At 53.9% G+C, this 13,970-nt stretch overlaps 2 protein-coding genes across 2 annotated transcripts; both read right to left on the reverse strand.

Moving 5' to 3' along the window:
- Nucleotides 1-1,778: 1,778 nt before the first annotated feature.
- GCAT (glycine C-acetyltransferase) lies at nt 1,779-7,320 on the reverse strand. Its single transcript, XM_051785072.1, has 9 exons — nt 7,091-7,320; nt 6,874-7,004; nt 6,190-6,291; nt 5,523-5,669; nt 5,065-5,219; nt 3,666-3,748; nt 3,119-3,290; nt 2,565-2,686; nt 1,779-2,134 (listed from the first exon to the last, which is right to left on the reverse strand). Exons 1-9 carry the CDS (start codon nt 7,302-7,304, stop codon nt 1,983-1,985), a joined length of 1,278 nt encoding a protein of 425 aa, XP_051641032.1. The 5' UTR covers nt 7,305-7,320; the 3' UTR covers nt 1,779-1,982.
- A 2,199-nt stretch (nt 7,321-9,519) lies between these two features.
- On the reverse strand, nt 9,520-10,471 carry LOC127470026 (histone H5). The gene has a single exon (XM_051785076.1). The coding sequence runs from the start codon at nt 10,286-10,288 to the stop codon at nt 9,710-9,712; it is 579 nt and encodes a 192-aa protein (XP_051641036.1). The 5' UTR covers nt 10,289-10,471; the 3' UTR covers nt 9,520-9,709.
- Between the last annotated feature and the right edge of the window lie 3,499 nt (nt 10,472-13,970).

Below are 13,970 nucleotides of genomic sequence, written 5' to 3' on the forward strand. Positions count from 1 at the left end.
TTATTTGTTTCCAGCATGCCATCATCTGACCCTCCTTCTTTCCCAGGGCTCCAGCGCTCCCCAGTCTGCTCCCCAGACAGCTCCACAGTCTGCAGCAGAGCTTGGCCTTGAAGCAGGCAGAGAGGCAGAACAGTGTAGGGAGTTGGCTGCCGAGGGGCCTGAGAGATATGGAGGAGACAGGGAGGTCGGTGCACCTGGTGAGGGGGGAGCCCCCATGTGCACACAAGAACAATTGTGTGCGTCACAGGAGGGGGGCTGCTGCTGCTCTGGCTTGCAGCTGAGCAGCAAGACATCTGTATGGCTGTTCTCCCATTCAGGAGGACTTCAAAGCTGGAGCAGGGTTAAACTGTTTGGGTTAGCTGCCATGGACAGAGCAGAGACAACAGCAAGACTGCCCGCAGAAGGTCAGGGGAGAGGGGGAGACCAGGGCTGGGGACCAGCAGGAGAGAGGTTCTAGGGAGCATGGTACAGGTGTAGAGTGGAGGTGTGCAGGTAGGGGGGAGCAAAGGGGGGTGTGCACATGCATTGGGCTTAAAACAACAGTGATTCAGTTTAGGGTTTCAACCCCCTATACCAGATCCCATCTGGCTGAAGCTTCATCTCTTCCATGTTGCAAGAGGGGCCTGAGCACATCCCCGTGCCCTTTCCCCATTACATTCTCCATGTCAAAATACTGCCTGTTGAAAAGGGTTTGCAGCACTGTGAGTGTGTCTGGTGCCACAGAAGGGGAACTCTGTATCATAGTTTATCAGCAGGCAAATTAAACAAAATCAGCAGTTATGCTACCAGCTGTTCTAACAAGGTCTGGTTGCAGCCCTATCAGAAACACGTTTCTCCCCTGCCCTTTGCAACCCCGGATTAACTCCGGTATTCTTCTGCAGTTGCTCTGGTTCAGGTCAGGCATGCTATTGCCCTGTAGCTCACTCCCTGACTGCCCAAGGGCATGTAGCAATTTCAGAGCAGGTCTTTGCTGATGTGACTCAGTGCTCCAGCACCTAGGCACAGCACACTCCATTCCAGCTGGAATCTGTCTCCAGCTGCAAGTACTCATTCAGCACGTGGGCAGGTGGCAGGACACACGTGACTTTTAGAGCAAAACCGATGCAAACAAAGCAATCCTGTGATGCCCAGGACCCACTTGTACCTGCTTTAATGCTCAAATGCTACGCCAACACAGCTTGGAGGAACAAATCCAGAGATTCCTGCCTGATGGAGGAAAATTACAAGTTTCTGTCCCCTGCTCTGCCTCTGGCTGACACAGACCCTCTTGCCATGCTGCTGGCCTCTGCCCACTGCCTGATGGCCCCTCTGGGGCAAGATGCCTTTCCCAGGGCAGTTTTGGGAGCACCACAGCAACTGGCAAAGCCTTATAGCTGGTCCTGGGGACCAAGCAAGCCTCACATCTAACACCCGAGAGCAAGAAGGAAAGAAAGCAATACTGGAGTTTTGGCTGGCCCATGTCCTCTTTCCCTAACCAGCTGCTGGTGGTACAGATTGCAAAGGGCTTGGGAAACACCCCTGCCTTGGTGGGGAATTGCAACAGGCAGATCTGCCAGTGATGCTGCTGGACCCAGAAGAGAGCATAGAGGAAATAGGCAACCTCAAAGCACACCAGCAACGCTGTATTTCCATCAGCAGGAGAGAACAGGAACTGCAGTGCTTCAGCATCTGGACTGAGGCTTCAGGGAAGACACGGCAGAGTGTGTGGTCACACCACAAGAGGAAGGGGATGGGGTGCAGCTCCTGAATGAGAAAACAAGAGGCAGACAAATATCCACTGCACTGCAGGACACCTTTAATGACACAAGAGCTGGTTGCCAGCGCTACTGCCAGCACGCTGCAACAGCCACGGCCTCCCGCAGGCTGCCGTGCCTTGAGGATCAGTCCTGCTCTTGGCAGCGTGCTGCTCAAGCCCTTTTCCCCCCAGCAGAGGTGCTTGGTTGTGGGCAGGGATGGTGCCGTAGGAGGTGTTTGCTGGCCCCTCAACGCAGCGCTCCGTGTTTCCGTCCCACCTCGGTGAAGGCGTCCACACAGCGGTCGATGTCCTCGTCACTGTGCACAGCTGAGATCTGGACCCGAATGCGGGCCTTTCCCTTGGGGACCACGGGGTAGCTGAAGCCAATGACATAAATGCCTGGGAAGGAAACACAGGGAGAGTCAGAACTGGCTGGGAGGGAGAGAGGCAGGTTGATGGGTACTGGGTGATAGAACGGCTTTTGGATCCTCCCTCTCCTCTCAATAACCACTTCCAGCCTTCAGGGTTTTCAAGTGCCATCTTCTCCCAAGCATGGAAATGAGGGTTACAGCAAGTGATGGGGGATGGAGTCCAGCATGGCAGGACAAGAGCATCAATCTAAACCCCCTCCCCAGCAGAGAAAGAAGAAACATCTGGGGGAGACCAGGAGGATGTTTGCAGCTGGAGAGTGGAAGAGTTCCTTATGATGACTTCAATTTGAGATTTCATCCAGAAACATCCTCTGGAGGAGGGCTGGTGGTAGCATCACCAACAACTGTCCCTTCCCTCAGGCAATGTGCCTGCACACAGGGCTCTCCCCCCAGTTCACCTCTGTTCAGCATGTCCTCAGCCATGACCAAAGCCAGACGAGCATCCCCCAGCATGACCGGACAGATGGGGTGGTCTTTCCCTGAGATAGTGAAGCCAGCTGCCGTCATCTTGCTTCTGAACCTGGTGAGGAGAACAAGAGGATTAGTAAAAACCTCATCACCCCTGTCCTTGGGGACTGCTGCCTTTCTTTCCCCTGGGAGCCCTGGCCACTGGGGCTGGGTGAGTTTTGCTCCACTGTGCAGCCTCTGGGCAGGGAAAAGATGTCTCTTCCTGGAGTGACCTCCTGCCATGTCCTGCTCACCAAAATGGGACTGTAGATCCTTGAGGGGCAAATGTGTCCCAGCACACAGGGCATCCAGATATGACATACATGCCTGCACATCTGTCTGACACACACAGGCACATCCTGGAGCTTCCCCTGAGCACCTCAGAGCTCTGACTTGCAAGCTACCTTTACAGCTATCATAAGGGAGGTGGGGGTGAATAAATACACACAGACAACTCATTCCTAATGAAGCTGTCCCTGCTCCCACCCCAATATGGCCCTCTCACCGTTGGGTTTTGGCAGCCATGGACTGTGCAATGGCATTGCTCTCCATGAGCAGGTCCAGGGCCTTGGATGCACAGCCCACCACAGCGGGGGGTAGGCTGTTGGAGAAGAGGTACGGGCGGGACCGCTGGCGGAGCAAATCGATGAGGGGTTTGGGACCGGTTGTGTACCCACCTGCAGATGAAGGAGAGAGAATTGGACAAGGCACCCCGGGGTGACCTGTTGAGAGTGGGACTTCTCAATAAAGCCAAACTGGCTCCTACAGCAGGAATTTCAGTACAAACCAGGCCTAAAAATCACAGCTGATGCTTTTGACCAAAAGTTTCCACTTTGACACCAAAGGCAAATGCATGAGGAGGATGACAGTGGGAGGAGCACGTGCCAGGATCTCCCTTGACCCTGCAGCAGCGTAACAAACGAAGCCTCATGCCACCAGCAGAAGACAACACACATTCGTTGCTGTATCATTAGGTAGAGGAAGAAAACATAAGCAAATGCTGTGGAAGCTCTTAAGGGTATGCAGGATCTTGAACAGAAAAATGCATTCACCTGCAGCTCCTCCAAGAGCTTTTCCCAGGGTGGAATTGATGATGGTGACTTTGTCCATCACTCCCAGGAGCTCATCAGTACCCCTATAGAAAAAGAAATGTCACATTATCAGCTGTGACAGCACACACCAGGGAAGTTGCTTGATGCCTCAAGGGAAACAAAGTGCCACTAGCCAGGTCTCTGGTGTCTCCCCTTCAGGAAAAGGAAGAACAGCCCTTTGTGATAGTACCACACAAGTGTTGACCTTCCTCTCCTGCAGAAAGGCTACGCTGGGATCTTGTGAGATGAGAGCATGGGTTCTTCATCCCTTACAGATGGGAGAGTGCTCAAACTTCCCACACAGAAGTTTAATAGTCCAAACAAAGCGTCAGCTGTTGTAGGTTTCACTAGTGGAACCAACCAGATGTAGTAAATGTGCTCTGCAGCTTCATGTTCTCCAACCCAAAAAGGCAAGATGAGGCATGGCCATCCAGCTGTGAGCTGTCTTGAAACAGTGCTGTCGACAACACCACCACGTTCACACCCAGACTAGCACAACTCATGAAGCATTCAGTAACTGTTCCCTCCTCCTCAAGCCATTGTGCATTTACACACCTCAGTGCAGTCAGACAGATGGTTTTGCAGCTGGTGGGACCACAGAGACCACTGGGACAGAGTGACAAGATCTACCTCAACTCATGACTACCATGCCCCAAGGAAGGAAGACTACAAGACAAATAGATCTATTTGTCTTGTAGTCTTGTCATAGATCCTTATGATGACTTATATTTGAGAAAGTTCAGTACAACTACAGGGTCTGAAATATATTTGAGTTCTGCCACCTCTTGTTATTGATGAAGTGCCACCAGGAGTGGTATCCCTTCTCTTAAAAGATGCCTTTTGCACCACCATTTTGAGGGAGGATGAAACACCTGCTATGGCCTTGGTAAGAAAACAAGGCAAGTGTCCTTGCTTAGTTCTCAAAACAACACATGAACCATCTCTTCTTGGCAAACATCTGCATCATGTGCCCTGCTTGGCATCTGGAGGAGCTCCAGGCGATGGAGGCAAAAGCTGCCCCGAGGAAACTAATCAATCTGTGCAAGCTAGCTCCACAAACCTAAGAATTGGAAATTAATATCTGACAGGAGAAGGATTTGAGAATCAGGAAGTCCAACTGCTTGCCAGGAGAGGCAGATGAGATGGTCACACCATCCCTTACACACTGAGAAGCAGCTGTTACTTTGGGATGGGTCATCACTAAAGTATCTCCCTTCAAACCCAAAGGTGAGGTGCAAAGCCTCCAAGAAATGGTGACTCTGGGAGTCCCCACACAAAATATGTTGGTCATCAGCACCTTTGGCCTTGCTTCAGGATCAGTCAGGGTAGGGGGGGAAAGAGAGTAGAAACAGTCACTTACCGACCATTGGGTCCCAGGAAGCCCGTGGCATGGCATTCATCAATGAAGACCAGGGCATCATACTTCTGGGCCAGCTGGCAGATCTCCCTCAGGGGTGCAATGTCACCATCCATGGAGAAGGCACCGTCAGTTGCCACCAGCCGCAGACGATATTTCTGTTAGAGGGAAAGAGGCATCCCCGGGGGTGAGGATCTCACCCTGAGGAGAAGGGCTGGCAAAGGAGACCGGGACATACTCTTAACTCCTGTAGGGAGTCGACATATCTAACTGAAATGGGGGGGATTTGCATTGCAACCAGCTGCTTTGCCACCTTGTCTATCCATGCCTGTCTGTGCCTGTCGGCATAAACAATGCCTATTGCATGGGAAAAGGCAGAGCTCACCATTCAGGGCTGGTTACTGCACAGTAGCACAGCTAAGTGAGCGCCCTCGTGTTTGGATGGGAGCAGACCTCCATACCTGTGCTTCCTGCAGCTTGGCCTCCAGGTCCTGCATGTCCATGTGCTTGTAGCGGTACTTGTTGGCCTTGCACAGGCGGATCCCGTCAATGATGGAGGCGTGGTTCAGTTCATCCGACAACACTGCATCCTCTGGGGTCAGCAGGGCCTGGCCACACCAAACAGAAAGGATCATCCTTAGCTCTGTTGTGGCACCTCACCAAGATGTTTCAGCCCCTCTCGGCACAGAGGACAAGGCTGCAATTGATTGCAGCTGCCATGTCTCTCCTGGCACTGCTAAATTTTCCACTTTCCTTCCCAGCCACCTTATCCCCTGATTTCTTTAGGCCAGGTTCTTGCCTGTGGCTTCTGAGCTCAAAACCTCCCCCCTAGCAAGCCTGGGGGATCACCCATTCCCTCACCTACACTTTAAGGGGAAGTACAGATCTCTGAGGAAACAAGAGCCCTCCCCAAAAGCTGGAGCTGGCTGGGGACAGGGGAGGTGAAGGCTGATTAAATGCCTCTGCATGGCTTCCCCAGTCCAAGGACCCTAAGTCGGGGCTCTTCACCACCAGTCACTGCCAACTTTTCTGGCGCACACAGCTCACATCAGAGCCTCTGGAAGACACAGCAGGCACATTGCTGTCACCTCCTTCCTCCATGCACAACACACAGGAAGCCCTACAAACCTCAAAGATACCAGCATTGGCATCAAAGCAGCTGGCATAGAGAATGGCATCTTCCCTCTGGTGGAAGCGTGCGATTTTCTCCTCCAGGTCCTTGTGAATGCTCTAAAGGGAAGAGAGAGTGAAAGTCAGAGGTGGAGCAGCACAAGTTCTTGCTTGCCCACTGAGGTTAAATGCTGACTTGCAAGGGGAGGAAACAGACAGGTTTTATTCAGAAAAAGTGCGTGTGCATGGGAGAAGTTAGTTGTGTTCCCTAAAATATGATTATGGTTTTGGATGCCAAAACCTCAGCAGGGAGTTCCCCAAGCACAGGGGAGCAGCTCTGAGTTTTCTTTGCACTTAACCAGCCAGCGTTCTGAAAGGGCTCCAGCAGGGATAAACTGGGGTGGGTCTGATAGAGCCACTTCAAATCAGGTTGACTGTAATTTTGACCAACAAGAGAGGGAAAAAGACATTAATTTTCTGAATTCAGAGTGGTGTTTCGTTTCTTTGCTCTCAGGTGTTGTAATGGTTTAAACTGGCATATTTCCAGATCTTTGGCTAGTGGGGACCTAGCAGGTTCTTTTTTTCACCGAGCCACGTGTACCTTACAGCTGTGCACACATGCGAGTGTCGGGAGGGGAGTCTGCGTGGACACCCTGCGAAAGACTACCGCGGTGCAGGGGATGCTGCCCGGATGCCCGGTACCTGGGTACCGCAGATAAAGCGGACCGAACTGAGCCCAGCGCCGAACTTCTCGAGGGCCTCCACGGCGGCACGGATCACCTCGGGGTGGCTGGAGAGACCCAGGTAATTATTGGCACAGAAGTTGATGATCCCTGCGGGAACACAGAGAAGCGGGGACATCGCACCGGGGGAAGAGGAGGCCGAGAGCCCCCCTCGCCGCCGCCCGCCCCGCACGCACCGCCTCCGCCGCCCGCCAAGCGGAGGTGGGGACCCTGTCGGGAGGCGATGACCCGCTCGCTCTTCCAGGTGCCGGCGCCTCGGATGTCCTCCAGCTCGTTCTCCAGCCGCTGCCGGAGCCGAGCCGCCGCCGCTCCGGACGCGGCCCGGGGGGCGCCGGCCCCGCCGGCCCCCCCACCCCGCAGCGCCCGCACCGCCGCCGCCGAGCGCCACATCCCGCCGCTCCGGGCCGCCCCGGGGCGGGGCTACGGCTCCCAGGCGGCGGTAATTAACCACGGGTTAATTACAGACCAATGACCATTGGCCGCCGGGGCACCGCCCCCCGGCGGGCGGGGAGGGGAGGAGCCGAGCCGAGCCGAGCCGAGCCGAGCCGAGCCGAGCCGAGCCGAGCCGAGCCGAGCCGAGCCGAGCCGAGCCGGGCGGGGTGGGGCTGCTGCGGCTGCTGCCGCTCCGCCGGCTGGAAGGCACTCGGATACCTTCCCTGGGAGGCGTTCGGCATCTTCTTTGGAGGAGAGGCTCTGTCCCAAGGGGTTTAGGCAGCCCAAAGCCAGGCGATTTGGGATGCCCGGAGTCTAAAGAATCCTGGAGAAAAGGCACCCGTGGGATTTAGGAACTGTAAGGTGGTCGTGGATTAGGGCCTGAGGGGTTTGGGGATTTTGGAGCAACAGGGAATCATGGACTTTAAGGATCAACAAGCCCAGGGGCACTAGGTGCCCCCATCTAAGGGATTTGAGGTCCTCAGAACAAGGGACTTTGATCCTAAGTGGGTTATGGGTGCCCACCACTGTGGATAATGAACCAAGGGTCTGTAGGATTGGGTGCATCCAGCTGAGGGTCTGTTGGACCGAGAGGTTTAGGATTTACCAGGTAAAAATTAGATACCCAAGCCCAAGAAATTTGAGTGCCTCTGGCCAAAGGGGTTTGTGAGCCACAGGTCCAGGGGCTTTAAACACAAGGAGTCATAGAATGATAGAATGGTTTGGGTTGGAAGGGTCCTTAGAGACCATCTAGTTCCAACACCCCCAGCTGTGGGCAGGGACATCTTCCATTAGACCAGGTTGCTCAGAGCCCCATCCAACTGGCTGGAATACTTCCAGGGATGGAGCTTCCACAGCTTCTCTGGGCAACCTGTTCCAGCTGGACAAAGTATCTCCATCCTCCACTACAGCTGACTGGGGAATACTATGGCTAGAGTGGTTTAGGCCACTCATTCCAGGGCAATTAGGCACCAGGCTCTTGAAAGGCATTCAGGGTCTTCAGCTTAGGTGGTCAGGAGCTTTTGGTCCAAGGGTCTTACGAAAAGAGCCCTAAGGGATTAGGTGCCTCCAGGCCAAGGATTTCAGTACCCTGAAGTACACAATTTGGAATCCTCCATGGCTGAAATAGTCAGGCACTGTCTGCCCAAGTGATTTAGGAACAAGAGGCCAAAGGATTTGGGATCCATTGGGGAGGGTGAAGATGCTGGGCTCACGAGATTTAGGCAAGCAAGCCCAAGGGGATGGGGCACCGAGAGGTTTTGGGATTTCAGAGCTCCTGGCCCAGGTGTTTGGGAATCTTGATGTCCAAAGAGGTTAGATATCTCTACCAAGAAGGATTAGACAACTTCTGCCTGAAGCTCAGACCCTACTGAGCAGTGGGGCCAGCCCACAGGCTCCCTGCCAGCCCTAGCTGTCAGGATCACCCCGCCCTGCCCAGGGAGGGGCTCTGGCAGGGGCCAGGCAGGCCCTGGAGTCCTGCCAGCCCCCACTGGGCACAAAGCCAGAGCCCCAGGTGACAGCAGGGCCAAGCTCAGCAGTCCTGCCTCACTCTGTCCTGGCTGCCCATCCAAGCCTTCCGGCAGAGCTGGCCACTGCCGTGCTCGGGATGTTCCTCTCTAGGGAGCCAAGCCACTTATGGCCATGTTTGTCCTTTCTACCCAGGGTGATCCTGCTTCCCACTTGATGGGCACCTCCAACTCCTTGAGAGCCAAGGTGGACAGACTTTGGCCCTGTTCCACCTCCTCCATCCTGTCCCTGCCCCAAGAATCCCTGCCACCACCCAGCTGTGCTGAGGCAGCTCCACAGGCAGACAGGCAGCCCCATTGCCCAGCTGGCTGCTGGTTATCTCCAGCACCAGCTAGACATCACACCCAGCAGCCCAACATACCCAGGGCAGAGGAGGGAGCCACTTTTCCTCCTCCAGGGAAGGCTGAGGATTTTGCAGCCGTATGTTCCCACTTCCCCACCAATGTCGGCAGAATCTTTGCCTGGCCCCAGCAGACACATGAACCCCCAGGAATTGGGGCAGGATCAGGAACTGAAATCCTGTATGGCCCCAACAGACATACGGAATCACCATCACTCTCAACACACAACAAGCAGCCCAGCACTAAAAAAACCCAAGACATACACACAAGAAATTTCTGAGACATCAAAATGAAAACCAGACCAGTAACTCTTAAAAATGGGAACTCTCCATACTAAAGATGTTCCTTTTTTTCATTCATTAACTGCCTTATTTTAGTGATTTCCATTCAGCAATAGATCAATTCTTTATAAAATGCAATAGAAAGGGGTAAAAATAAAGGCAACAGCTATTTACAGAACCAACAAGGAGAGTACCGAAACGCCTCTAGACTTCTTCACTTCTTCTTGGGTGACTTCCGGGCGCTGGACTTGGCTCTGGGTTTCGACCGCTTTGCCTTCTTGGGTTTGGACACCTTCAGCGACTTGGCCTTAACAGTCTTTGGCTTCTTGGCTTTCTTCGGGCTGGACCTCGACTTCTTCCTGGCTTTCCTGGCGGCAGATTTGGGCTTCTTTGCTGGTGACTTGGCTTTCCTGGACCTAGCTCTTTTCCGGGGTGAAGTGGATCTCCTGGCAGCCTTCTTCCTCTTCTTGGCCGGGGACTTCTTTGCCTTGCTGGCCTTGGCCAGGCGGAAAGAGCCGGAGGCACCGACCCCTTTGGCCTGCTTGAGGACTCCGGCGGTGAGCAGGCGCTTAATGGCGAGCCTGATCTGGACGTCGGCGTTCTGGCCCACCTTGTAGTGGCTCTTCACGTACTTCTGGATGGACTGCCGGGATGAGCCGCCACGGCTCTTGTCAGCCCGGATGGCTGCCGTGATCATGTCCGTGTACGTGGGGTGGGCTGCTGGACGCCGCGCTGACCGGGCCCGCTTGGGCTTGGCGGCCGGAGCCGGGGCTGGGATCGGGCTGTCGCTCATGGCGAGTGCTTCGTTCCGCGATGCCCGCTATGCCCTCGCAGCAGGAAGCGTGGTCCGCCTGGCTGGGGACCCCCGCCCCCGGGCGGGGAGAGGCTGGGAAGGGAGCGGTGGGTGAGTGAAGCCGCAGCACAGCCGGTGCCGCGCTGCCTCCCGTGCCCCCGCCGGTGCCTCTGCGGCCGCGCCCGCCGCGGGCTCCCTTTAAAGCCGCGGTGCGGACCGCGGGGAGGACTTCCCCGCGCGCGCCACCCGCCGCCGGTGTCCCCGCGTGTCCCCTGCCACGCCCAGTCCCGACCCGCCAGGAGGGACAGGCAGGGACAGTGCGGGGGACAGTGTGGGATCGAGAAGAGTATTGGGGGGAAACACTGGGACAGGGAGGGACGCCGGTGGAGTCAGTGTGGGATAACAAAGGACAAGCACTTGGAAGGGACACTGAGTGGGGCATTCTGGGACAAGGTGCATTTGGAAGGATATTGAGTAGGCACGAGGAAGGACAGTGAATGGGACATGGTGAGACAGTGGGGAGTACTTATGGACACTGGGAAGACAGGGACAGGCATGGCAGGGATACTCAGGGCAACATCAAGACAGACGGGGGGACACTTAAGGAGGACACAAGGGGTGGGGGAAGGACACTTAGCAGGGACACAAGGAGACACCCAGGAAAAATACCAGGGCACAAGGAAGAACACCAGGCAAGACATCAAGGGGACAAGGAAGGACACAAGAGGAGACACTGAGGGTCTCACCAAGGAGAAAAGGGAGAGCACTGGGTGCAAAATCATCTCAGCAGCAGTACTCCACGGCCAAATACCTCTGCCTCCTCCTCTCCCCCTTTGCTTTCCACCAGGTGCTTTAGGGACACCAGCTCAGCCCTAGCATGTGTATGGTGAGGGGTCACAAGTAACAGCCTGGCCCCTTATTTTTAGGGGACACACACAACTCTTTGTGAGGGGACAGAGCAGGGACATGTAACAGTGGCAATCAGCCATCCTTTCCCCACTGGATGAGCAGTCGGCTGTTCCTGGGAGATTAAGTGTAGCCACTATCATCATCTTGCCAGTAGGATTTAGATGTTTTCCCCTTATTTCTTAAAAACATGCGGGTGCAGCCACCTGGTGCCCACTGACACGCCATGAGGTGCTCAGAGGTGAACCCCTGTGCCTCCAAATCCCGCAACGCCCCAGCATAGCATTAATGTACACAGCGAGCACCTCTTGGTAACTTCTATGTACCCTGGGTGCCCAGGGCCATGAAAACCACCAGCCAGAGACACACAGAAGTACACATAAAAATCAATATAGATACATAAATACAAAATATAAATACCAAAATAATAGAAATTGAAGTAATAGAACAAATAGAAATAGCAGAAATAGAGATAATAGAAATTAGAAATAGAATCATAGAATCATAGGATGGTTTGAGTTGGATCGGACCTTAAAGATCATTTAGTCCCAGCTCTCCTACAGAGACAGCTTCCACTAGACAGGTTGCTCAGAGCCCTATCCAACCTGGTCTTGAACACTTCCAGGGATAGGGCATCCACAACTTCTGTGGACAACATGTTCCAGTGCTTCACAACACTCACAGCAAAGATTTTCTTCCTAACATCTAATCTAAACCTGCCCTCATTCAGTTTAGAGCTGTTCCTCCTTGTCCTACCACTACATAGAGATAGAAATAGAATAGAAGCCTTTGATACTCTCTTCCTGGAGAATACAAGTACTGTGTGAGGGCCTAGCCCAGGAGGAGATACTCGGGCCTCTGATGCTTTCCCACAGATGGAAGGGCCACCGAGGGCATCTCCTTGTGCCTCCCTTCCTGGTGCAGCTTCACATGCCCCATTTCATTTGGGGAGTGGAAAAGGTTCTCAGCATTGGACTTTTTTAGGAGCAAATTGCTCCTAATGGTAGAGAGAAATAACCACCCTCTCACCTCCCCTGGGGTTTGCTTTTGTTTTAAGACCTAGCGAATACATGGCTTTTCATCCCATATGGAGATCATGGGCAGGGGGCTCTGGTGGCCTCTGTACAACACTTTGCCTGGCCAGAGGACGTCTCATTTTTCCTATCTGGGAATAAACTGCCAGCACTGGCTGCCTGCACGTAGGCAACCCAGGCACATGCAGATAAGGCACCATCTGCTTTTATTTGCATCCAAGTTTTTAACTGTCAGAAGCAGCTCACCCATACTCCAAGCTCTGGGGATAGAGGAGAAGGTTTAGGGGGGGGGTTAGGAATTGGCCCCCGAGGCTGGCACAGTGCCATGGTCTGACCGCATAACCTCCAGCCTTAAAACCCAGGCAGTCATTATCTATACAGTGCAGTGATGTGGGGGCAAAGGCGGGAGGGAGGGGAGGAAAGGAGACAGAGAGGAAGGGGGCAGATGCTTTACCTAACTTTGGACATCTTAGGGGTCTAATCTCAGCTGTTCACCTGGGCAGTTCCTGTAGCTGATCTGGGCTGCTCAGCCTCCTCCGGCGGGTGCCGCTGCTGGCAAACAAACACCCTCTCCCCCATACATGGTGGTTCTGGCCCTTTCATCTGGACTAGCTCCCTAACTTTTAGGCAGTCAAAATAGAGGGAAGATCCTGTGCCCCTGAGCAACTTGCTGGAGGGAAGGTAGACAGGTGGTCACAGCTCATCAGGCTGCTGTTGGCCTTGTACATGGTGGGTAACCTGGTCAAGGTAACCCCTAAGCACCCCACTTGATGCTGGAAAACACCCCTTGAACCTTGCACTGTTTTACCTATGCATCCTTAACACGAACTGCTCAAGACTGAGAGGATTTTCCAGCCCCTGGTAGGATGTCAAGGCTGGAGGTGGAATGCAGATGCTGCAGAGCAATGCAAGTCCTGTTGCTTCTGGGAAGTGGGGTCCAGCACTGCAGGCACCCCACTGCAGGTAGCACAGGAGGGCTCATCCAGAAGGAAAAGTTATTCCTATGGGCCAGCTTGGGCTTGTGCCTGTGTTTTTGGCCACAGAAACCTGCCACCATGCCCAGGACAGGGTGGGTTACACCCTGCAGTCACTTTTCTCCTCAGTAAAAGCTACCCAACCACTCCAAGCCTCCTGTGCCTCCCATTTCTGGCATTAGTCAGCAGAGATTGGGAAATACCACTTCTCCGACGAACTCCAGAGGACAGAGCCTGGCAGAAGAATCCTCTCTGTAATCCTATTTACCTTCTCCTCCCTCCCTGCACTGTGTTCAGCCAGACCCCATGGGGATTTACACAATTCCAGCTGCAAATTTTGTCTTAAATGGTCAAACTGTCCACACTGGATGTGCTACAGATCTGCTGGGTAACAGTCTCTGCCTTGTAGGGGCAGGACAGCTGTTCAGAGGCATCCGAGCGCACCAAGGCACTTCTGGAGATTATTGCCAATGACAACGTCTTGTTTTACCCAATTTCCATTTTCAAAGAGACTCAAAATCACCAGCAGTGGGACTTGGTCTTGGCAGCAGTCAGATCCAAGTGCTTCTGTCCTTTTTTAATAGCAAAACTGGGAAATTGGCTGATGTTCCAGCCATGTTCATCAGAGCTTCAGCCCTGAGCCCCCGACATACAATGCAGTGTGGTCAGCCCAGCATGAAGCTGCTCAGCCTGGCCAGTGCTACTGGCTTGAAAGATGCAAATAAACAGCAAAGGGGCATTGTCTCTGGCTGCTGGACTTATTACCAC

Source organism: Manacus candei, unplaced genomic scaffold (genome assembly GCF_025592945.1).
Source record: "Manacus candei isolate 608988 ecotype Guabito, Panama unplaced genomic scaffold, ASM2559294v1 h1tg000018l, whole genome shotgun sequence".
NCBI lineage: Eukaryota > Metazoa > Chordata > Aves > Passeriformes > Pipridae > Manacus > Manacus candei.

What these genes read in the sequence shown, in the direction of transcription:
- LOC127470026 (XM_051785076.1), bottom strand. Translation starts at nt 10,288, where the DNA reads ATGAGCGACAGCCCGATCCCAGCCCCGGCTCCGGCCGCCAAGCCCAAG.
- GCAT (XM_051785072.1), bottom strand. Translation starts at nt 7,304, where the DNA reads ATGTGGCGCTCGGCGGCGGCGGTGCGGGCGCTGCGGGGTGGGGGGGCC. An exon ending in CTTGGCGGGCGGCGGAGGCG is followed by an intron (nt 7,005 to 7,090) that starts GTGCGTGCGGGG and finishes GTGTTCCCGCAG; the next exon opens with GGATCATCAACTTCTGTGCC. An exon ending in ATGGCTGCCAAAACCCAACG is followed by an intron (nt 2,687 to 3,118) that starts GTGAGAGGGCCA and finishes TCTCCTCACCAG; the next exon opens with GTTCAGAAGCAAGATGACGG.